At 41.5% G+C, this 25,126-nt stretch overlaps 1 protein-coding gene across 1 annotated transcript; it reads left to right on the forward strand.

Annotated features, from left to right (window-relative positions):
- Positions 1–481: 481 nt before the first annotated feature.
- Positions 482–24,477, forward strand: LOC311143895 (actin-related protein 3-like). Its single transcript, XM_084179764.1, has 12 exons — positions 482–664; positions 8,256–8,311; positions 8,687–8,799; positions 10,423–10,533; positions 11,831–11,926; positions 12,127–12,234; positions 14,096–14,239; positions 20,883–21,056; positions 22,041–22,133; positions 22,311–22,436; positions 22,616–22,699; positions 23,393–24,477. The coding sequence occupies exons 1-12, from the start codon at positions 621–623 to the stop codon at positions 23,486–23,488; spliced, it is 1,245 nt and encodes a 414-aa protein (XP_084035890.1). The 5' UTR covers positions 482–620; the 3' UTR covers positions 23,489–24,477.
- Positions 24,478–25,126: the final 649 nt, after the last annotated feature.

The following is a 25,126-nucleotide window of genomic DNA, read 5'->3' on the forward strand; positions in this document are numbered from 1 at the left end:
TTAGTAAAGTAGTTGCATTCATTCGCAAATGAAGTTGCGTGCTTGCAAGTGTTGTATTTATTCACACATCACTTACGTGCTTGTAAGTGTTGTGTGCAACTACAAAACTGATAATACAGGTGCAACTCATACTTTACATGCATGTACACTTATGTCTCTATTTTACGTTCGTACACAGGGGCCACTGTGAACCCCACTGCCTGCATTGCTCGAGCGCTCCCCGGCGTCAGCCATCTTGCCTCTCCCTGCCTGCCGGTTTCCACTAGATAACGCAGCCACAAAGTAAAAATGGGCTATATCGTAAAATATTAATGAAAACAAAAATTAGCTTTTTGTTTTTAATTTATGGATAGGGTTAGGCATAATGTTAGCAGTGTGGTTAAGGTTAGGTTTAACATCTGATTTTATAATGAGAAATTGTAGAAACAGGCGGAGATTATGACTTTGTGGCTGTGCTAACTAGTGACGACCCTGCCTGCCCGAGATTGAGTGCGGAAGTAGAAACTGTACTGTGCGGGTTCTGGATTCCGTACGCCTGTGGACGGTTTACAAGATCCTCCACCCGACACAGACAGCAATCGATTCAAAACAAACATTTGTGATTACCAGAAGTACACGAGATGGCAGGACGATTACCGGCGTGTGTTGTCGACTGTGGTACAGGGTAAGCTATTCAAACTAGACCGCCGTACAGACAGAGCATCGATATTTTGGGTGTCACCGACAGAGCCCATCGCTGTCAGCAACTGGGTGTTCGTGCTAGCTAGCTTGTTAAATATAATCAATGTAACCTTTCATGCCCATTCATTGCGAAACTAACGTGTTTTAATTGTTTTGTTAGGTCGTTATTGCACTGCTGTTTCATAATAATTGACTAAAACATGAATTTTTGCTGTGTTGGCTAACGTTAGCTAGATGGCTATAACTAAGCCTGCTATTTGCTTGACATCAGAATGTTCTTCTGTCGTTAAGGCTTTTTCAATACAAAAAATTTGACTAACTCATTGCAGGGGTTCTAATATAACTGTGTTACATTTCTGGCTTACTTTGAGTGGACAGTATAAATGGGCTTGCATGTTTATTGTAATGTATACGTTTGTAATGGTAACTACTAGCTATGCAGTTCATAAGTAATTTTACAGTGCTCACTTCTAGTCATCCCTGACTTTGAGCACGCGCAGAGCCACTTCCTATATTGTCGACTTCCTCATTCACGCTTTTTAGTCCATATATGGTCGTTTTCGGCATCTGAACATGTTTTTTTGATTAGCAAACTTCTCTAATTTCTTCACTTTAGCCGTTGTCTGATCCTAAACTATATCAAATGAAACTACACATTAATAATTTTTCAGAATAACAAAGACTGATTCGATTCCATAGATAAGCACGGGGATTTTCACATTGGATTGATTTGCATTGATTGTGCATACTTCTGATTTATGGCCATCCTTTTTTTATGATCTGTAAATATTTTTGGATGCCAATATATTGATTGCACGTCCCAAGATCTATTCAAAGCCAGTGAATTAAAAACAGTTGGGCCTAGGCTAATCTCTCATTATTGAACTGTGCAATACACAACAACATTCTAGTTAACTTGTTTTAGCAAATCATCACTTTGGTGAATCTTATTCAGTAACACAATAATGTTTTTGTGCATTCCTCAGTCTTTGAATAATTATTGCTAGTGCAATTCTCTGTATCTGTTACTTTTATTCATTGATAGGCCTACTTATTGTCTATCAATGTATATGATTTAATCTGAGGAGCAATATCTAATGTGTGCATTTGGAATAGCCTTGACCTAGACGTAGATTATTTGAAATGACAGGGATTTAGGTTTAATACTATAGTTGGGGTTATTGCCTAACTAAGATGCAGCTGTGCTGCAGCGTTTGCATGTAAAGACTTGAACTCGTCACTCCGTATGTTGCCCTGCATACCTCTCCACTTAGCTTCCCCCCTCTCTTTGGGCTATTAGTTAGGCTAGTGTATCTGGTCCTCGCTGGGGAAGAGGACAGGAAACTACAGCTGAGGATGGAGAATGAGGCTAACTCCTTTGTGGAGCAGATGTTTGAAAATGCTGAGAAGGCCAAGATGCTGAAGTACGAGACCAGCAGAAGTTGAGTCAAGTACACCACCACACAGCTCATGAGTCACACTCAGACAGCCAAAATGTGTGAACTGAACTCAACATCCGTTTACCTCAAGCACAAGTGGGACGCTATTCTTAGAACTCAACAGTGAAATGGAACAGCAGAGTTATCGTAGGGCTAGTTTGTCCACTCCTTTTTAACAGTTGTGTTCGGAGTGATGTGAAACCTAATTAACTAATTTCTACCAGCATGTTAAATGTACAACCAGAGGGGAAAAAAAACTCTAGACCACCTTTACGCCACACAAGAGACACGTACAAAGCTCTCCCTCGCACCCATAATTCTATCCTCCTGATTCCTGCTTACAAGCAAAAACTAAAGCAGGAATCACCAGTGACTTGGTCAATAAAGAAGTGGTCACATGACGCAGATGCTAAGCTACAAGACTGTTTTGCTAGCACAGACTTGAATATGTTCCGGGTTTCTTCCGATGGCATTGAGGAGTACACCAGATCAGTCACTGGCTTCATCAATAAGTGCATTGATGACGTCGTCCCCACAGTGACCATACGTACATACCCCAACCAGAAGCCTTGGATTACAGGCAACATCTGCACTGAGCTAAAGGGTAGAGCGGCCGCTTTCAAGGAGCGGGACTCTAACCCAGACGCTTATAAGAAATCCCGCTATGCCCTCCAACGAACCATCAAACAGGCAAAGAGTCAATACAGGACAAAGATTGAATCGTACTACACCGGCTCTGACGCTCGTTGGATGTGGCAGGGCTTGCAAACTATTACAGACTACAAAGGGAAGCACAGCCACGAGGTGCCAAGTGACACGATCCTACCAAACGAGCTAAATTACTTCTATGCTCGCTCCGAGGCAAGCAACACTGAAGCATGCATGAGAGTATCAGCTGTTCCGGACGACTGTGTGATCACACACTCCATAACCGATGTGAGTAAGACCTTTAAACAGGTCAACATTCACAAGGCCGGATTACCGGAACGCGTACTCCGAGCATGCACTGACCAACTGGCAAGTGTCTTCACTGACATTTTCAACCTGTCCCTGACTGAGTCTGTAATACCAACATGTTTCAAGCAGACCACCGTAGTCCCTGTGCCCAAGAACACCAAGGTAACATGCCTAAAGCTGGTCATGGCTCACATCAACCCAAGACCCACTATACCGCCCCAACAGATCCACAGATGATGCAATCTCTATTGCACTCCACACTGCCCTTTCCCACCTGGACAAAAGGAACACCTACGTGAGAATGCTATTCATTGACTACAGCTCAGCGTTCAACACCATAGTGCCCTCAAAGCTCATCACTAAGCTAAGGATCCTGGGACTAAACATCTCCCTCTGCAACTGGATCCTGGACTTCCTGATGGGCCGCCCACAGGTGGTAAGGGTAGGTAATAACACATCTGCCACGCTGACCCTCAACACGGGGGCCCCTCAGGGGAGCGTGCTCAGTGCACTCCTGTACTCCCTGTTCACCCATGACTGCATGGCCAGGCACGACTCCAACCCCATCATTAAGTTTGCCGACGACACAACAGTGGTAGGCCTGATCACCCACAACGATGAGACAGGCTATAGGGAGGAGGTCAGAGACCTGGCCGTGTGGTGCCAGGATAACAACCTCTTCCTCAATGTGATCAAGACAAAGGAGATGATTGTGGACTACAGGAAAAGGAGGACCGAGCACGCCCCCATTCTCATCGACGGGGCTGTAGTGGATTAGGTTGAGAGCTTCAAGTTCCTTGGAGTCCACATCACCAACAAACTATCATGGTCCAAACACACCAAGACATTCGTGAAGAGGGCACGACAAAGCCTATTCCCCCTCAGGAGACTGAAAATATTTGGCATGGGTCCTCAGATCCTCAAAACATTCTACAGCTGCACCATCGAGAGCATCCTGACTGGTTGCATCACTGCCTGGTATGGCAACTGCTTGGCCTCCGACCGCAAGGCACTACAGAGGGTAGTGTGTATGGCCCAGTACATCACTGGGGCCAAGCTTCCTGGCATCTAGTACATCTATACCAGGCGGTGTCAGAGGAAGGCCCTAAAAATTGTCAGGCTCTCTGCTACCGCACGGCAAGCGGTACCGGAGCGCCAAGTCTAGGTCCAAAAGCCTTCTTAACAGCTTCTACCCCCAAGTCATAAGAATCCTGAACAGCTAATCAAATGGCTTCCTGGACTATTTGCATTGCTATGCTGTAATAAAGGCTTTACAATAGTTTTTTGTTAGACCAGACTGGTATTACTTAATTAATTTAGTGTTGTTTTCACTGTTCCAAACAGGCAGAAAAATAATATTATAATCTAACAGCATCTGCACGCAGCTCTCGCTCCTAGAACGTCCTTTTTCTTGATCTCCTTCTTATTGTTCTTATTACAATTATTATTATGATCATCATTATAATAATATGTAATGTCGTTATCATTAGTAGGCTTTGTATAGTAGCCTTGTATAACCACCATTGAGCTGTAGGCCTAAGAGCGCATCCTGTTTAGTCTTAATACCGTAAGTTACTTAGGCCTATATTTCAATATATAGGCTACTGTATCAATCATTCATTTGTTCATGCCATCACACATCACATTCATGCTTTGAAATGCAATCAAGCATTTTTGTTTTAAAATTAAATAACGAAGGGAACTTTTGAATAAATAAACCGCAATTCACGAATGCATACAACTGTTTTAAGTATGCTGTATTAAAGGCTTTATATTTTTAGTTTTTTCGTTAGAACAGAGTCTCTGGTACACTTATTTATTTAGTGTTTACACTGTTCCAAATGGTCAGAAAAAAGAAAAATATTGTAATCTAACAGCAACTGCTTGGCACACATAATACTCACGCAAGGCTTGCTCCTATACCCTCCTTTTTATTGATCTCCAGTAGTTCCCACAACTAAGTTAAATGTCTTCCGCAGATGACTTCCCCTTTCCCTCCTGAGTAACCAGGAAACATTTGACCATTTCGAGTTAATTTTTTACGTCCGCCGCATCCATTTTGCTGTCAGATAACCAATTTATTGATGTGATTATGATAGGCTATAGGTCAAGCCCTATTGGTCACATGCATGCTCTGCTTACATGTTTTACGTAAAGAGAGCAAGGGTTGAGGGAATAGGCTATGTTTTTCCAAAACAAATTAGGGATTTCGTTAACGGAACTTTTCAGTCAGAAACAAGTAAGAAACTAAATGGCTTAAATGATGTTGCAGCATCAGCACTGACAGCGCAATAAACACTTGCTGTGCTGTGCTGCCTTTGCGCTACAGTAGGGAGGAGAGCGAGACAACGTGTGCCAGTCATACAGGCACTCGCTGTCATTTTTTTAAACATAATGTGAACATCGGGCTCTTTCTTGAGTCATTTGTGTGTTTTTATTATTTAATCAAACAGTGTGCTTAAAGCATCAAACAAGCTCAGTACGTACAGTGAGGGAAAAAGGTATTTGATCCCCTGCTGATTTTGTACGTTTGCCCACTAACAAAGAAATGATCAGTCTATAATTTTAATGGTAGGTTTATTTGAACAGTGAGAGACAGAATAACAACAACAAAATCCAGAAAAACGCATGTCAAAAATCTTATAAATTGATTTGCATTTTAATGAGGGAAATAAGTATTTGACCCCCTCTCAATCAGAAAGTTTTCTGGCTCCCAGGTGTCTTTTATACAGGTAACGAGCTGAGATTAGGAGCACACTCTTAAAGGGAATGCTCCTAATCTCACCTTGTTATCTGTATAAAAGACACCTGTCCACAGAAGCAATCAATCAATCAGATTGGAAACTCTCCACCATGACCAAGACTAAAGAGCTCTCCAAGGATGTCAGGGACAAGATTGTAGACCTACACAAGGCTGGAATGGGCTACAAGACCATCGCCAAGCAGCTTGGTGAGAAGATGACAACAGTTGGTGCGATTATTCGCAAATGGAAGAAACACAAAAGACCTGTCAATGTCCCTCGGCCTGGGGCTCCATGCAAGATCTCACCTCGTGGAGTTGCAATGATCATGAGAACGGTGAGGAATCAGCCCAGAACTACACAGGAGGATCTTGTCAATGATCTCATGGCAGCTGGGACCATAGTCACCAAGAAAACAATTGGTAACACACTACGCCGTGAAGGACTGAAATCCTGCAGCGCCCGCAAGGTCCCCCTGCTCAAGAAAGCACATATACAGGGCCGTCTGAAGTTTGCCACTGAACATCTGAATGATTCAGAGGAGAACTAGGTGAAAGTGTTGTGGTCAGATGAGACCAAAATGGAGCTCTTTGGCATCAACTCAACTCGCCGTGTTTGGAGGAGGAGGAATGCTGCCTATGACCCCAAGAACACCATCCCCACCGTCAAACATGGAGATGGAAACATTATGCTTTGGGGGTGTTTTTCTGCTAAGGGGACAGGACTACTTCACCGCATCAAAGGGACGATGGACGGGGCCATGTACCGTCAAATCTTGGGTGAGAACCTAAGATTATTAGATTAGTATTCCAGCATGACAATGACCCAAAACACACGGCCAAGGCAACAAAGGAGTGGCTCAAGAAGAAGCACATTAAGGTCCTGGAGTGGCCTAGCCAGTCTCCAGACCTTAAACCCATAGAAAATCTGTGGAGGGAGCTGAAGGTTCGAGTTGCCAAACGTCAGCCTCGAAACCTTAATGACTTGGAGAAGATCTGCAAAGAGGAGTGGGACAAAATCCCTCCTGAGATGTGTGCAAACCTGGTGGCCAACTACAAGAAACGTCTGACCTCTGTGATTGCCAACAAGGGTTTTGCCACCAAGTACTAAGTCATGTTTTGCAGAGGTGTCAAATACTTATTTCCCTCATTAAAATGCAAATCAATTTATAACATTTCTGACATGCGTTTTTCTGGATGTTTTTGTTGTTATTCTGACTCGCACTGTTCAAATAAATCTACCATTAAAATTATAGACTGATCATGTCTTTGTCAGTGGGCAAACGTACAAAATCAGCAGGGGATCAAATACTTTTTTTCCTCACTGTATGTAGTTGATTTTATTCATACACATAGGGTGTGTCTGTCTATATATGAAAAATTAAGTTTAAACATTTCGACCAATCGATTGGTCGAAAGAACAGTACGACTGTCGGTCGACCAATATAATTTTTTTGTCGGGTACAGCCCTACTATATCCTTAGCTAGTATGTGTATCAACTACGATATATCCTTATTTTTGGGTCATGCACTTTAGAGACTGCTACTGCCTCCTCCTAAGTACATGAACTGAAAGACTGCACTGTTATGACTAGGAGTTACTAGCCTACTGTAGTCTTTGATGCCCACAGTGCTTTGGCACTCTTCAACAGTGTCATCTATCAGTCCCACGGGCCCTGTCCAGGAAACGATGGGAGAACAGAGCCACAGCCGCCCACATCTGGCTAGCATGTGCCTATCAAAATGCCACTACACAAAGGATTATAGAAAGGCCCATGACATTTACTAGTATTTAAGTCTTTGATGTAGTATTTAAGCTAGGTTATGCTCCAAGGGTTATGTCTATACGTGAGAAATTGTTTTGACCACAACAAAAGACCATTAGATAGGTTTCCAGGTATGTGTGGAAAGTCTGTGCCATGCTAGCCTAATTGCCCACCCCAAGTTTTCACAGAGATTTCTGCCGACTTCCAACTTTCAAAGACTAATATCCCCATTTTTAATGATTTTGAAAGTTTCTGTCATTGTTTGGGCTGAGCACTCTAGGCTTCATTATCGCTCTGCGGAAGGCTTTAGCCTACTGCAAGTGAACTTCAAATGCAACACTGCTGGCACTCAGACCAGTTGTAGGATGATGCTATGCTAAGATTTATACATGTGTTGGATTTTGGGAAATGTATGAATAGCCCCTTAGATTCCAAATGCCCTTTTACACTCTTCCTATTGAAGGGTAGGCTATTCAGAGTCGAGCTACAGTTGTTGGCTCTGATCCATGGAAGAACAGGGGTTGTATTGATCAAAATCACAGAAGCTAACCAAAATATAGTCTAGGCATCTTTACAAACTGGCACCAATACAAAATAAATGTGCACAGTGAGCATGTCTTAAGTCTACCATGGCTGTTAAATCTAATGGTGTAGCTACCTTCTCTCTTCCAGATACACTAAGCTGGGGTATGCAGGGAACACAGAGCCACAGTTCATTGTTCCATCATGTGAGTATATCTGTCCAGACGATGCGCCTCACATAAAGGGTAGGCCTACCTGTTGATTTTTTTTAAATGTTGTGCTGCCTAGACCAAAGTCATTATGAAGGTGGTCAAGCAGAGAGCTAACATGGTTTCAAAGAGGAACCCTTTGGGGCCATGCTTTGGGAATACAAGGCAGGATAGTGAACAGTGAGGGCATAGTTCACTCTTGCACTTGGTGTTTGACTGAATTAGTGTCTTATTTAGAGAACACACGGTATCCCTAACAAAGATCTTTCATCAAACACAGCCTTAGTCTAATCGATTCTCTCTCTGGCTCTCTCTCTCTTTTTCTCTCTCTCTTTTTCCCTCTCGCGCGCTCTTGCTCTCTCTCCCTCCCAGGTATTGCAATCAAAGAGTCGGCCAAGGTTGGATCAAGGACGGTCAAGGGAGTGGACGACCTGGACTTCTTCATCGGAGACGAGGGGATAGACAAGCCCAATTACGCCACAAAGGTACACAACCTGTTGACTTGAAAAGGCTACAGGACCAACCAATACAGTATATCAAAACTCACATAAACCACAAACAAACCTACCCAATGCCAAACATGACAGCAAAACATGACAGCCTGGAAGAGTAATTTTTATGTGACCAATACAATGCACAAACCCACCAATTGGAAGTTGTCATGTGGCCTACACGTTGTGTCATGTGGCCTACACGTTGTGGTGATAACTCGCGTACTGTGCATTTCAAAGATTCCCATTCCAAGGCAATACGGAAACCAGTATACTTCACCAGAGAGGCATCTGTCAACAGCCATGTACTAAATATGTAGGCTTACTAAATGTATGTTATTGTATACTGAACAATAAAAATATAACGCAACAATTTCAAAGATTTTACTGAGTTAAAGTTCATGTAAGTTACAGTCAATTGAAATAAATTCATTAGGCCCTAATCTATGGATTTCACATGACTGGGAATACAGATATGCAACTGTTGGTCACAGATACTTTTTTTTTTAAGTAGGGGCGCGAATCAGAAAATCAGTCCGTATCTGGTGTGACTACCATTTGCAACATGCAGCATGACACATCACATTTGCATAGAGTTGATCAGGCTGTTGATTGTGGCCTGTGGAATGTTGTCCCACTCCTATTCAATGGCTGTGCGAAGTTGCTGGATATTGGTGGAAACATGTTTGGTGAGTATGCAGGCCATGGAAGAACTGGGACATTTTCAGCTATCAGGAATTTTGTACAGATCGTTGCGACATGGGGCCATGCATTATCATGCTGAAACATGAGGTGATGGAGGCGGATGAATGGCATGACAATGGGCCTCAGGATCTCGTCACGGTATCTCTGTGCATTCAAATTGCCATAGATAAAATGCACTTGTGTTCGTTGTCCGTAGCTTATGCCTCCCCATAGTATAACCCCACCGCCACCATGGGGCACTCTGTTCACATCAGCAAACCGCATGCCCACACGATGCCAGACACGTGGTCTGCGGTTCTGAGGCCGGTTGGACGTACTGCCAAATTCTCTAAAACAACGTTGGAGGTGGCTTATGGTAGAGAAATGAACATTACATTTTTTGGCAAAAGCTCTGGTGGACATTTCTGCAGTCAGCATGCCAATTTCACACTCGCTCAAAACTTGAGACATCGGTGGCGTTGTGACAAAACTGCACATTTTAGAGTGTCATTTTATTTTCTCCAGCACAAGGTGCACCTGTGTAATGATCATGCTGTTTAATCATCTTCTTGATATGCCACACCTGTCAGGTGGATGGATTATCTTGGCAAATGAGAAATGCTCACTAAAAGGGATGTAAACAAATTTGTGCACAACATTTGAGAGAAATAAGCTTTTTGTGCGTATGGAACATTTCTGAGATCTTTTATTTCAGCTCATGAAACATGGGACCAACACAACTACATGTTGCTTTTATATTTTTGTTCAGTGTACTTGGTGTGTCACTAGGTCATGTCCTAAATGTAAGTTGGTGTACTTGAAGTGTCATTCAACCATGCACTAAGGTGTATGTTGGTGTACTTAGTGTCACTTAGTCATTTACTAGCCTTTATGTTTGCCAGTGTGACTGACCTTTGACCTCTCGCCCACCAGTGGCCCATCCGTCACGGCATCGTGGAGGACTGGGACCTAATGGAGAGGTTCATGGAGCAGGTCATCTTCAAGTACCTGAGGGCAGAGCCTGAGGACCACTACTTCCTGTTGGTAAGAGGCCCATGGGCCAAATGGGAAATGTATGGAATAGGAAGAAACCATGTCGATGGATAGAGAGCACACTTGGCACAAAGAGGGTAGGCTCTCTTTCCAACTTCATGGGAGAAACAAAAACCAGCTGTACTGTGAAACTCAAGGGCCTGAGTTGTGCACCTCTGGATTAAAAAGTGATGTCATAAATGTCAAGACACTTGAGGAAGTACGACTATATCGGCACTGTGAGCCAAGTGAAATGGAACAGCTAGTGAAGGGAACTGAAACGAAATGGTTAAAACAGTCGGCCAAAATCTTTACATTACATTTTAGTCATTTAACAGACGCTCTTATCCAGAGCAACTTACAGTTAGTGAGTGCATACATATTATTTTTCTCATAATGAGCTTTATCTAATTCTCTGTGAAATGGGTAGCATTAAAGCCAGTGTTTGTGATCCATTAACACAAAGTTGACTTTCTTAAATAGGATGGGATTTTTTTTGTTTTGAAATAGGATATTTTAACTTAACCCTATCTTAACTTTTACCTGTAATTGAGGTGACGGTCATGGAATTTCGGATGACGGTTATTTACCAGCCAAATGACCGTGGTCACCGTAATACCTGTTTCAATTGCACAAACATTTTCTCCTCTGCTCCTGACTATGTGCTGCCATATAAATGGAATGAATAGAACGGGCGTCCTCATTCAAGTCAATGATGGCTTCTGCATCACCGATGCGCGTGCGTAATTTGTGACATTGTCAACCAACCCGTCTATAGGAGCAAAGCAGGAAGTGTACCCATCAATATGTGCTGTGATTTGTTGATTCAACTTACATGAGCCACATCAGTTAACATCATTTGAATGAACTTTCTACATTACCATGGAAATTATTGCATCACAATACCAGGCAGCCGTTGTGAGTGTACCCATGAGTTTACCGGTGAAATTGCCAGGGTTTCCAAGCATATCCTATTCATTCTATTTCTGTGTCCTGCTGCCTAGGCAACTGAAGATTTGTTTGCTACAAGACCTTGCTTGTTTCAGCAAGGAGCAACAAAGTTTCATTACGTTGTTAAGAGTCCATGTTACCGCTGAAACGGACTCTACCGCACGAATGCCCGGCCGTCCGGTCTTCAATCAGCTGTTCGTTCCACACACAAAAATAAAATAATGAAATGGTCATAACCATCGGTTATACAGTAATTGTGCCAGCCCTAATTGAGTGTCCATGTGGTTGTTAATAAACCTGATTAGAGTGTGTCTGTGTGTGGGAGTCTAACTCCCACTACTGTGTTGTCCTCTTGCAGACAGAGCCTCCTCTGAACACACCAGAGAATAGAGAGTACACAGCAGAGATCATGTTTGAGTCCTTCAACGTCCCAGGGCTCTACATCGCAGTGCAGGTAAAGCTTCATCATCTCTGGGAACACAATTTCATCTAGCTCACACACACAGCCGATATGCTGTTAAACTGTATAAAACACAGACTCCATAACTGCCTCTGCCCGCTGCTGTTTAATGCTGTGGTAAAGGATGTCGTCAATGACATCGCAGAGTTGTTTTACAATGGTGTCACATTGATGTTGTTTTCTCTATCCCCAAGGCTGTCCTGGCACTGGCGGCCTCCTGGACATCCAGACAGGTAGGAGAGAGGACACTGACGGGGACGGTCATCGACAGTGGAGACGGAGTCACCCACGTTATCCCTGTGGTGAGTGACACATCAGCTGACCTAAGGACAGCCTTACACAAAATACAGATCTATTACACACAGAGTATACAATCTGAACTGATTTGTGTGTTCTATTGCAAAGTGTTTTGATACTGTATGCCATACTGAACACAACTCTGGTCGTAGTGAAAGGCTCCTTTGGCCAGACCTCTAATCGTTCATGTTGAGGTTCAATACTTTTCAGTGGCTTCGTTTGCTTGTCTCCTTTCGCATTTTCTGAACTGATCTTAAAAAAGACTGGATTGGTAAAAGCCAGAGAAAAGATTCCTATTGTGGGTATGTTTTCTCTTGTCCATTTATTTTCAATCAGTGCAGATGATGGAGAGGAAAGTATGAAAGTAGGCCACTGTATACTTTTGACACACAGACTTAGGTCAAGGAGGAATTGCCTGGCAAGAACACAAGTTGTGCAATGATCATTTCTCAAATCAAATTTTATATGTTACATGCGCCGAATACAACAGGTGTAGACCTTGCAATGATATGCTTTTTTACAAGCCCTTAACCAACAATGCAGTTTAAAGAAAAATAAGTGTTGAGTAAAAAATAGATAAGTAAAAAAATAGCAATAAAATAACAGTAGTGAGGCTATATACAGGGGGTACCGGTCAATGTTAGTCGAGGTAATTGAGGTAATATGTACATGAACGTAGAGGTAAAGTGACTATGCATACATAATAAAGAGAGATTGGCAGCAGCGTAAAAGAGGGGGTGGGTGGGGGGGAGGGACAATGCAAATAGTCCGGGTAGCCATTTGATTAACTGTTCAGGAGTCTTATGGATTGGGGGTAGAAGCTGTTAAGAAGCCTTTTGGACCTAGACTTGGTGCTCCGGTACCGCTTGCCGTGCGGTAGCAGAGAGAACAGTCTATGGCTATAATTTTAAGGGCCTTCTTCTGACACCGCCTGGTATAGAGGTCCTGCATTTTGGTTTTAAACTGCCCTGCAGGATGTACAAGCCACTGCTTAACATACAGAAAGTCAGCCAAACATTAAACTGAAGGAGAATTCAGGATGTGAGCATGTAACCCGTACACTTACATTTACATTTTACATTTTAGTCATTTAGCAGACGCTCTTATCCAGAGCGACTTACAGAAGCAATTAGGGTTAAGTGCCTTGCTCAAGGGCACATCGACAGATTTTTCACCTAGTTGGCTCGGGGATTAGAACCAGCGACCTTTCGGTTACTGGCACAACGCTCTTACCCACTAAGCTACCTGCCGCTTTTGACTGGTACACTACCAGTCAAAAGTTTGGACACACCTACTCATTCAAGGGCTTTCTTTATTTTTGCTATTTTCTACATTGTAGAATAATAGTGAAGACATCAAAACTATGAAATAACACATATGTAATCATGTAGTAACCAAAAAAGTGTTAAACAAATCAAAATATATTTTATATTTGAGATTCTTCAAAGTAGCCACCCTCTGCCTTGATTACAGCTTTGCACACATTGAGTAGGTGGTTCCAAACTTTTGACTGGTACTGTACATGAAAGAAATATATGCCTATTCAGGGTCATTCAAGTTTGGTAAAAGTATAGTCAGTTATACAGTATATTCCCTGATACCTTTTTCACACTACTGAGCCACATTGAGCCAAGACAAATTAAGCTGTACTGGGCTGGCCTTGTTACACATCCTCCATATTTGCTGGAAACCATGCTGTAAAGGACAATGTGAAAAGAAAATATCCAAGCAGTAAGGTTTAGTTCGGCACAATAGTGTAAATCAGGCATTAGAGTAATTTAAACATATGCATCTACTTTGACCTATTTATTCTTATATGCTGTGAACATTGTGAACTCTGACTCATCTGTCTTTGTGTTGCTATAGGCTGAGGGCTACGTCATCGGCAGCTGTATAAAGCACATTCCCATCGCGGGTCGTGACATCACCTACTTCACCCAGCAGCTTCTGAGGGAGCGGGAGGTGGGCATCCCCCCAGAGCAGTCCCTGGAGACAGCCAAGGCAGTCAAGGTAGGTCGCAGCGAACTACATTTCCCATCATCCACCACTCCACTCCTATTACTAACCACTGTATTGGTTCATAGTATAGTCAAGGAGCCAATCCTAGACCAAATTCTCAACCCTAACTGAATCCCTGGTTCTCTGAGGCAAGTCTTTCCAGAATGTTGAATTCAAATTGAAATGATCCTGTGTTGTCTTAGGGCATTTTCACACAGGAATTACATACCCTGTTGCAGTTCCCTAGGCCAACAAAATACTATATGTTTCGCTTTCACAAGAACAGTTTCGGGGTGCGATTTACAACACATTCTACATGGCATTAGCATACTAGTTTGGCTTGATTACAACAAGTAGAAAGTTCCATGTAAGTCACACTTCTGCATCACAATACCTGTCACTCTGGTCCTGGACCGACCACTCTGGCAGAAGTCTCACTGTTTTGTCTTTCTCCATCAACTAGTCTACTACTCCCATTATTGGTTTTCAAATCATGTAGATGGCTTGGGCTGATGCACTATAGCAACCAAAGCCCATGTAAGTCAGTTTATAACATTCCATCATTGGTTACTCAGGGCCTATGATGCCAACTTTGGAAAAGTAATTCCAATTTCTACTCTTTCCTCTATTACTAATAGGGATATACCTAATGGGGCAGTTCCATGCAATTTTTTTGCCATACTAGGGCTGGGCGATATGGCAAAAATATAATATCACGGTATTTAAAAAATAATAATTGGATGGTATTTGACGGTATCTTATGTTTTTGAATAATAAAAGTTCAACATTTGCTTTATGAGTAGTGCGTGAACCTAGGGTGGCAACGCATACATTTTAAATGATTTCAATGGGTCTTTCTCCATTCTGATTGTTCAATTCAACTTCAACCCAAAATAATTTAAAGCACTTTCTGCATTTCAGCACTCATTTGAGATCATTTCTACACTGCCACGTAGGGCTGCAGGATATGGGCAAACAATCTAGACCTTATTTTTAACCAAATGTTGCAATTGCAATTTGACTTGCAATTGAGAGCAAAACACTTGTGTGAACTGTTTCAATCATGGAAATATAATGATTATTCTAATTCTATAGTTATTATATACAGTGGGGAGAACAAGTATTTGATACACTGCCGATTTTGCAGGTTTTCCTACTTACAAAGCATGTAGAGGTCTGTAATTTTTATCATAGGTACACTTCAACTGTGAGAGACGGAAAATCCAGAAAATCACATTGTATGATTTTTAAGTAATTAATTTGCATTTTATTGCATGACGTAAGTATTTGATACATCAGAAAAGCAGAACTTAATATTTGGTACAGAAACCTTTGTTTGCATTTACAGAGATCATACGTTTCCTGTAGGTCTTGACCAGGTTTGCACACACTGCAGCAGGGATTTTGGCCCACTCCTCCATACAGACCTTCTCCAGATCCTTCATGTTTCGGGGCTGTCGCTGGGCAATACGGACTTTCAGCTCCCTCCAAAGATTTTCTATTGGGTTCAGGTCTGGAGACTGGCTAGGCCACTCCAGGACCTTGAGATGCTTCTTACGGAGCCACTCCTTAGTTGCCCTGGCTGTGTGTTTTGGGTCGTTGTCATGCTGGAAGACCCAGCCACGACCCATCTTCAATGCTCTTACTGAGGGAAGGAGGTTGTTGGGCAAGATCTCGCGAAACATGGCCCCATCCATCCTCCCCTCAATACGGTGCAGTCGTCCTGTCCCCTTTGCAGAAAAGCATCCCCAAAGAATGATGTTTCCACCTCCATGCTTCACGGTTGGGATGGTGTTCTTGGGGTTGTACTCATCCTTCTTCTTCCTCCAAACACGGCGAGTGGAGTTTAGACCAAAAAGCTCTATTTTTGTCTCATCAGACCACATGACCTTCTCCCATTCCTCCTCTGGATCATCCAGATGGTCATTGGCAAACTTCAGACGGGCCTGGACATGCGCTGGCTTGAGCAGGTGGACCTTGCGTGCGCTGCAGGATTTTAATCCATGACGGCGTAGTGTGTTACTAATGGTTTTCTTTGAGACTGTGGTCCCAGCTCTCTTCAGGTCATTGACCAGGTCCTGCCGTGTAGTTCTGGGCTGATCCCTCACCTTCCTCATGATAATTGATGCCCCACGAGGTGAGATCTTGCATGGAGCCCCAGACCGAGTGTGATTGACTGTCATCTTGAATTTCTTCCATTTTCTAATAATTGCGCCAACAGTTGTTGCCTTCTCACCAAGCTGCTTGTCTATTGTCCTATGCCATACCAACTATGTCAATATCAACTATCAGACAGGGCCTGCAACCGCCTATTGAAGGTAGCTTGTTTGAGTTGGAGACTCTGTGTTACTTTAAAAATCGTAAAGGACTTGGGTTGATGCATCTGAACATTAGGAGCTTACTTCCTAAACTGGATTACATCAAGTTCTGGGCTATGCAGACGAATCTGGACATTCTGGTATTGACTGAAACTTGAATCTCTGGGGACATTCTGGAACCTGATATTAATATTGAGGGTTATAATGTGTTCAGAGCTGATAAACAGGGTGGAGGTGGTGGTGTGGCCATTCTTATTAAAAATATATTATCTGTTCCTTTTTTGAAATCCATTTTCCTTGCCAAAAAATTTGAACTACCATCTTTAAGCCTTTGTTTGGGGAAAAATGTATCCATAACTGTCATAGGGTTCTACCGTCCTCTCTCGGCTAACCTTTATGCACTCGAGGAGTTAACTAGTTTGTCTTATTTTACTAAATCAGAAGTTATTATCCTGGGTGACCTAAATTATTATTGGGACATGTGTAAAAGACATGTGTAATGATCAAAACCTAACCCAGCTGGTGACTAAGCTTACATGGCCCAACCCTAAAGATTCTTCAAAGTCAACTCTGATTGATCTTATTTTAACGAATACACCAGAGAAATTTGTTTCTACAGGTGTCTTCACCCAAGATATTAGTGACCATTGCCCCATTGTTTGTGTTTGAGATGTGTGAATACAAAAATGTAAGCCTTGTGTCATCACAAAGAGAAACTTTAAAAACTTCAGTTAACAGGCTTTTTACATGGTCTTTATTTTAGAGCCCTTGATTGTATTTTAGCTATCCCTGAACCTGATTTAGCTTTCAACCTTTTTGCATATGTCTTTAGTACTGTTGTGGATAATCATGCTCCCTTCAAAGAATTAACGATTAAAGATAAATCGAATGCCTGGTACACTATTATCAGAAGTCATTCATAAAAGAGATGATGGTTGGGTCAAGGCCAGGAACACAGGCTTAGGCCCCAACTGGCAAGCTTTTAAGCAACTGAGGAATCATTGTTTAAGACAAATTACTAAGGCTAAAACCTATTTCGGTTTGTAATGGGAACACGGCAAAATTCTGGAAAACGGTCCCTGAAGGGTTCTACTTCCTCCTCTCTGCCACAACAAATTAATTCAGACACAGGCCTCATTACAACAACAAAAAAGCCATCATTGATGCATTTAATCACCATTTTATTTATCTTTGAAAGAACTTCTAAGCCTATTCACAATGATATTGGGCTGTATGCTGATAGGAGGGATTTCCTGATTGATCAGAGAAATGATAGTCAAAGCTTTTCTTTTAGGCTATTTACAGAAAAATAAGTCCTGGATGCTTTGCTAGCAATAGACAACAAGAAATCCACAGGGGCCGACCAATTGGATCCCGGTCTGCTTACGTGTGCAGCTCCCATAATGTTTCTCTCAATAACCCAAATGTTTTATTTAACATTGTTTTATTTAACATATTCTAAAAGTATGGAAATCAGCTGTTGTGCTGCCACTTCATAAGGGCGGGGATAGTAGTGATCTTAATAATTATAGCCCCATTTCAAGTCTTCCTTGTCTAGCTAAGATTCGTGAATCCTTGGTAAATGTACAACTTTGCTATTTTTTCTGAGAAATGTATTTTGAATGTAAACCAATCAGGCCTGGGTATAGCACTATTACAGCAACCACTTTAGTTGTTAATGATCTTGGCAATGCCTTAGACACTACAATTAAATGTGGTGCTTTATTTGTGGACCTGTCAAAAGCTTTTGATACTGTTGATCATGCTATTTTATTGAATAAGTTGTCCTCGATAGGCCTGAGCTCTGACGCCTGTTCATGGTTTCATGATTACCTTAGTGACAGAACTCAGGCCATTGTGATTGATGGGGTTAAGTCCGAATTTCTTGAAGTACATAAAGGTGTTCCGCAGGGGTCGATACTAGGACCTGTTCTTTTCACTATTTATAGTCAATCTGTTAAAAATGATAGATTTAATCTATATGCAGATGATCCTATTATGTACACAATTGCCCCGACTGTTGACCTGACTGTGACAAGGCTACAGTCTGATTTTGCAGTTGTGCAGGAACCCCTTACTGATTTTAAAAATCGTACTTAATAGAGTACCACAGTACGAGTCATAATACCCATAAAACCTAGCAGTCAAACTAGGAAATGGTTCCAATCTTTTTCCACCATTCATTTTATTGAGAAAAGTCACCTTGTCCGAGAGATTTACATGGTCATCAAAACTTCACGCCAGGGTAAGTCTGCACGAAACACAGCCCTTATTTTAAGTGTTTCTAAAATTCCCTATGGGAAAAATGAATGGTGGAAAAACTATTGGAACCACTTCCTTGTTTGATTATGGGTATTATGACACCTCCACTGTGGGGCTCTATACGGGCGAAATGAAATACATGTTGTTTTCAAGTTCTCGTAAGATTGTCTCAGATAGATTACATCATTACTCCTCGGATGGTGCTATAATCGAACGAGTCCATACCTACAAATACCTTGGCATTTGGATTGACAATGATTTATCGTTTATAAAACGTACAACTGAGCTTGTATGATCTCGTCTCTCTCCAGTCAGCAGGAAGCAGATTGTGCAGTCAACCTTTCTACCTGTTGTTGATTATGGTGATACTATTTATCAAAGTGCAGCTACCTTTACTCTTGGAGGAATTGGTGCCTCTAGGTCATTTCACACAGTTGTTAGGTGACCTTTCTACTGAAGAATGTGTCTTTTTTATGATTTTGTTTTGCGTTTTGTGTATTGTTGTGTATAATAACTTGTATTTTATTGTTTATATGAATGTATAGTTTAATGTGTTTTTTTGTATTTGTATGTGTGTTGTGGTGCTATACAGGGCTGATCTGGAAAAGAGACCTTGGTCTCAGCATTGACTCCCTGTCAAAATAAAGGTTAAATAAATTGTCCAGCACTTTTTATTCAGTGACTGAATGAAGGTATGCACCCCAATAGCAATCCTCTATCAGCCACCAGCCACTACTCACACAGTTAAGATTTGGTCACTGTTTGCTGTGAAAGTTGGGAAGTTGACTGAGTATATGAACAGTGCTAGCACACCTCAGAATGTTTGATGAAATGTAAATTAAGAAATTACTAAACCAAGATGTCTAAAAGAGGATGTGAAATTCTCACCTTGTCTGTAGTGTGTTGACATGAACACTAGGTGGCACCCTTATTCCACCGGAAAGTTTCATACCTCCTTAACGCAAAGAACAACATCACTTGATATTCAAACTGGTCTTTTGTGAAGACGTTTGAAACGTGGGATACATAGACGCGGTTCTGATTTTGATTGTTTGTTCCATTTACAATTCAAGATGGACAGCTTGACTCCCCTGGTGTTTCCTAGGGTGTGTTGTTTACATTAAACCCATGCTTGTAATTGCTGCTCATTTTCACCAGACTCCATTGTGATTCACCTTGCTTCCCTTCTTGATCCAAAGCAGTAAATGTTTATTGGAAGACTCATCTAAAATCCTTGTTGGCCCTAGAGTTGAAGATAATTGTTTTTCACCCAGAGACAAACACTTATCAGGCTTTTCAACCAACTGAGACTTGAAAACTGACCGCAATTGGTAGCTTGATTTGTATTCAATGGTCTTGCTCTTAGAAAAGAGCTATCCAATCATTTGCATTCATATCTACCAGAATATGAGTTACGGAGAATTAAGTGGAGTCCTGGGTTTTTGGACAAAATTATTTAGAACGTAATTAGGGCCAGAATCATGTGAGTCTAAACAGGGCTGAAATCATGCAGGTCCTTAATCAACAACAGCTAACCTCCCCTGTTATTGTAATGGTGAGAGGTTAGCATGTCTTGGGGGTATGATATTTGTACGTCTAACTTTCTCACTGATCATTATTCACGATTCATTCAGGACTATCCGTAATCATGGTAGCATCCACATAAATGTAAAAGTGTTTAGAAACATTCTATTCTTTTTTACAATAAAGGTGACTCCAGAATGACACAATACATTATTTACCATTCATTTCTGAGAAACAACCAAAACAAATGGCAAATGCATCCAAGTTTGTCGAGTCACAAGCTTGATGTAATCATTGTGTACTAGGAATATGGGACCAAATAATACACTTTTGACTACTTTAATGCATATATAAGTGAATTTGTCCCCATACTTATGGTCCCCTAAAATGGGGGGACAGTGTACAAAAAGTGCTGGAATTTCTAAACGGTTCACCCTATATGGATGAAAATACCCTCAAATTAAAGTTGTATCATTTCAAATCCAATGTAACCAGTTACACTGTAGTTAAGCATCCACTCACGCTTTGTCTTCCATGTCTTTTTACACCAGGAGCGCTTCAGCTACGTGTGTCCGGACCTAGTGAAAGAATTCAGCAAGTACGACACGGATGGCTCCAAGTGGATCAAGCAGTACACCGGCATTAACAACATCAGCAAGAAGGAGTTCACCGTCGACGTGGGCTACGAGCGCTTCCTCGGCCCTGAGATCTTCTTCCACCCGGAGGTTAGCAGTTAGCACTTGACTAATTAAACGGCTGCATATCAAGAGGTTAGCGCTATGCTAATTACCTAGCATACCATGAATGGGAAATGTTCTCTTCAGTGTCATCCTACATTAGCATAATGTTAGCAGAACTCTGACCCCCAGGTCTATAGGTTAGAGTAGCTCAAATTGAGTGGTTAGGACCATCATAAGTAGGGTACTACTACACTGAAGCACATATTACTTCAGTGTGGTCCTCTGTAGCTCAGCTGGTAGAGCACGGCGCTTGTAACGCCAAGGTAGTGGGTTCGATCCCCGGGACCACCCATACACAAAAAAAAAAAATTTATGCACGCATGACTGTAAGTCGCTTTGGATAAAAGCGTCTGCTAAATGGCATATTATTATTATTATTATTATTATTATTATTATATTATTATTACCTATTAGCACAAACTACAGGCAGAAGAGGAGTTGTGCAGTTAAGGGCTGCATAGGCTGGAGTGAATGATGGAGAAATACATCTTTAAAATGGTTAAGATGTTATTTTAGAGTTGCGCTATGCAGAAATCGCTCCGCCAATTCCTGGTTGCTAAAACTCTAATAGTTTGCCTAATTTCAGTTTGACAAAATAAGCTAGTTTAGTGTAGAGAATCATTGTACCATCTAAACCACTGTGAAATATATTTTCCATAACCAAAAATATTGTTTCAGCTGTTTGAATCTTGTGTGCAAAACCAAAAGTAAAAGATGCAAAAACAAAACTTAAGAACTGGAAGCATAGAAATAGCGCACATAGAACAGATCTACCGCTTCTTAGACTTGCTTTCAAGTAGAATGATAGATCTATAACTCACAATGCTATGTGAATTTGGTCGGGTCGGCCAAAATGTTCCATATTGCCACTTTAAGATATTTATCTGTGAAAGTGGGTGTGTGTATGCACTTATAAACTCTTTCTCTCACCCTCTTCTTCTCCCTTCACTCTTCCTCAAAATCCACTAGTTTGCCAATCCTGACTTCACCCAGCCCATCTCCGAAGTTGTGGACGAGGTTATCCAGAACTGCCCCATTGATGTCAGACGTCCTCTTTACAAGGTAATCATATCCCTGAACTACATAGATATTGGTTTAAAAACCACATCCCATTAATCAGCACTTTGGGTTTGCCCTTTCAATATTGTGTGTGTGTGTGTGCTCGAGTTGAACCCTGTTTTGTGTGTTAGGGCATGTGTTAACCAGTGTCTTAACTAGCCACACTGTGTTCTTCTCCAGAACATTGTCTTGTCGGGCGGCTCCACCATGTTCAGGGACTTTGGCCGGCGCCTGCAGAGGGACCTGAAGAGGACGGTGGACGCCAGGCTGAAGATGAGCGAGGAGCTGAGCGGGGGCAAGCTCAAGGTGAGAGCAGTCCCTAGTCATGGTGACCTTACTAGAGTTGTCTCTTTATCCTAATAATTGTGGTCCCCACGAGCTGCTCCTGTTCTAATTCGTTTTTTACTCTTAGAGTTTGTAACCGGCTACACTTTTGGTAAGAAATGTAAGATCTTTATTTGTGGTGTTTGCTTTTGCCTTCTCAGCCCAAACCAATCGATGTGCAAGTCATCACTCATCATATGCAGAGATATGCAGTGTGGTTTGGAGGATCCATGTTAGCCTCAACTGTAAGTATCACAAATCTGTTGCGCCATTCTGTGGGGAAAAGCTGTACTAAAACTACAAATGTGGAAATGAGTATTAGTTGTTCTATGGCACACATTTCCTATGATAAGGAATCCTTTAACTTGGACATAGTAAAGCAACTTAATGATTTGAAATGTCATTCAGAAAATGTTATAATTTGATATGCCATCTGCAAAACTTGCCTCCCTAAAAATGTAGTAGTGCTGAAAGGTTACTGTCAGCACCGTAGCTGAATTTCAGTGATTTGCATTGTCAGCATGATTACTGCCATTTAGTGCTTACTTAAGGGCATACTATCTTCCAGATTCCCTGTAACTCAATTGAAATGAAAAAGTAATTCAAAATAATTCCTTATTTTCTTTGAATGTAAAAGTGAAACGCCCATAACGCACTCGGGAGCATCCATTGATAATGTTCATTGTGAGTTTCGGGAGGTTACAACATTGTATTTACTCATGATGAGTCAACTGATTGGCACCTTTTTAGAACAGGAACTCTGGGACTGTAGGATGTGCCCGTGAGGCAGTGTGTCTAGTTCCAGGTGCTGGTTTTGATAGGAACAACTAGTATTAAAAAACGAGTCAAGACCGCACACGAAGGTTGTTTATGTTTTTAGCTTTTTTGTCTTTTATTCAAATATGTCAAATGTCAACACATTGCTTTCTCTTTTCTAGCCTGAATTCTACCAGGTATGCCACACCAAAAAGGACTATGAGGAGATTGGCCCCAGCATCTGTCGCCACAACCCCGTGTTCGGAGTTATGTCTTAACTGTGGCCCTCCAACATCTAATGGTTAGACCGGGTGGGGTCGGTAGGGTTGGGTGGGTAGGGGATGGGAAGGGAGGGGAGACAGCGGGTCAGGGGTGGCGAGTTTGTGCTTTTTGATTGCTTGTTCACTCTGGATGTACAGAACGAGAGGCGGTACAGATTTTTTTTTTAATGAGAAGAACAGAAACAGTCCGGCTGGAAAAAATGTATTGTGAATGTTCCTTTTTTTGTTTTGTTTTTGTTTTCCAAAATGAGGGAAATGTGGTTTCTAAACCAAAACAATAAAAGATAATTTCCGGATCTGTCAAGCAACATGCAGAAAGCTCAACGAGGATGATAATGATGGTGGTGGTGGATGTAATGATGATGACAACAACATTGATAATAATAAAACCAGAAGTCATAAAACATTATTTATGTTTATAGAACTTGAGTCCAGGCAATATCTGACGACTTGAGATGTTGTTGAGCATGCCAAGGTTATAGAACATATTAATGTCTTCTTTATCTTTCATTTTATGTTTTTGCTTCAAATGCACTTCACTTTGTTTATCACAACAACAGCTTGTTTATATTTCATAAAGGTTTTTTATATGCAAAACTTGGGAAATCGGGGATTGTTTTTATTGCATACCAGTATCAGCAAGTGACTGTTTTAACCCACAAAGCAGCTTTGATACGCAGTATTTTCTTAAGTTAGAAAACCCTCGTCATTCCCCCATTGTCTGTCCTTGCTATTCTCCCTTTAATTCTACATTAACATGCCTTCGCTTTCACTTTCGACCATGCCAGATTTCCTCTTCTATATCGTAGCGAAAAGAAAATAAAACTATTCATGAAATTATAACTATCAAATTGAAAGAGAATGACTGTCGGACCAGTATTTGTTAGCCAAGCTTTGTTTTAAAATTAAAAACCAAATTATAAAAAAATTATTTGTTTATTTAATGCCTCGCAACATTCCAATAAAGGCTCAGATTTGTTTCTTAAGTGCTTGACTGGGCTATCGTTTTTTTTTATGATTCAAATTTTTATTGAGATTTCAAACACAGAAATTAACAGCAACAAACAGAACAGTCAACACCCCACAATGTCATAAAGAGCTCCAGCCCATGATGAACAAAAACCAAAAAGACTATGGAATATGACTGGGTTCTTGTTTGCCTTGTCTCAAATTTTGTCACTGGTTCATGTGCAATTGTATATTTTCTCAAATACATCTTGAGTAACATCTAGCATATATCTCAAGATGATATTTTGATATAGTTGATGGCAATCAATGCTTTATTTAGTATGGGATGAGACTGACATGCAAAACAAAGTCTTCACACCTTTGTAGTTTTACCCATAAGTCAATCTTTTCATTGGAGCCATTGAGTTGTAATTTGTCAGGGATCCTTGAGAAATGTAACATTAGCATGTATTGCCCCGTCCCATTCTGTCTTGCGGTCTGAGATCTAAGCACTGCCACACTATGTGTGACATGTTGCTGAGTACAAAGCACTTTGGCTTTGTCACTGTCATGCAGTCTCACATGTCGAGTCCAAAATGATCTAGGGAAATGCGCTGCCACACCCTGGCACACCGGAAACCTTTTAGAACATGCGTACAGAGACCGCAAGACAGGAGAATGGGATGA

This window comes from Coregonus lavaretus (assembly GCF_964263955.1).
Source record: "Coregonus lavaretus genome assembly, chromosome: 16".
Classification (NCBI taxonomy): domain Eukaryota; kingdom Metazoa; phylum Chordata; class Actinopteri; order Salmoniformes; family Salmonidae; genus Coregonus; species Coregonus lavaretus.

What these genes read in the sequence shown, in the direction of transcription:
- LOC311143895 (XM_084179764.1), top strand. Translation starts at nt 621, where the DNA reads ATGGCAGGACGATTACCGGCGTGTGTTGTCGACTGTGGTACAGG. An exon ending in GTTGTCGACTGTGGTACAGG is followed by an intron (nt 665 to 8,255) that starts GTAAGCTATTCA and finishes TCTCTCTTCCAG; the next exon opens with ATACACTAAGCTGGGGTATG. An exon ending in TCAGACGTCCTCTTTACAAG is followed by an intron (nt 22,134 to 22,310) that starts GTAATCATATCC and finishes GTTCTTCTCCAG; the next exon opens with AACATTGTCTTGTCGGGCGG.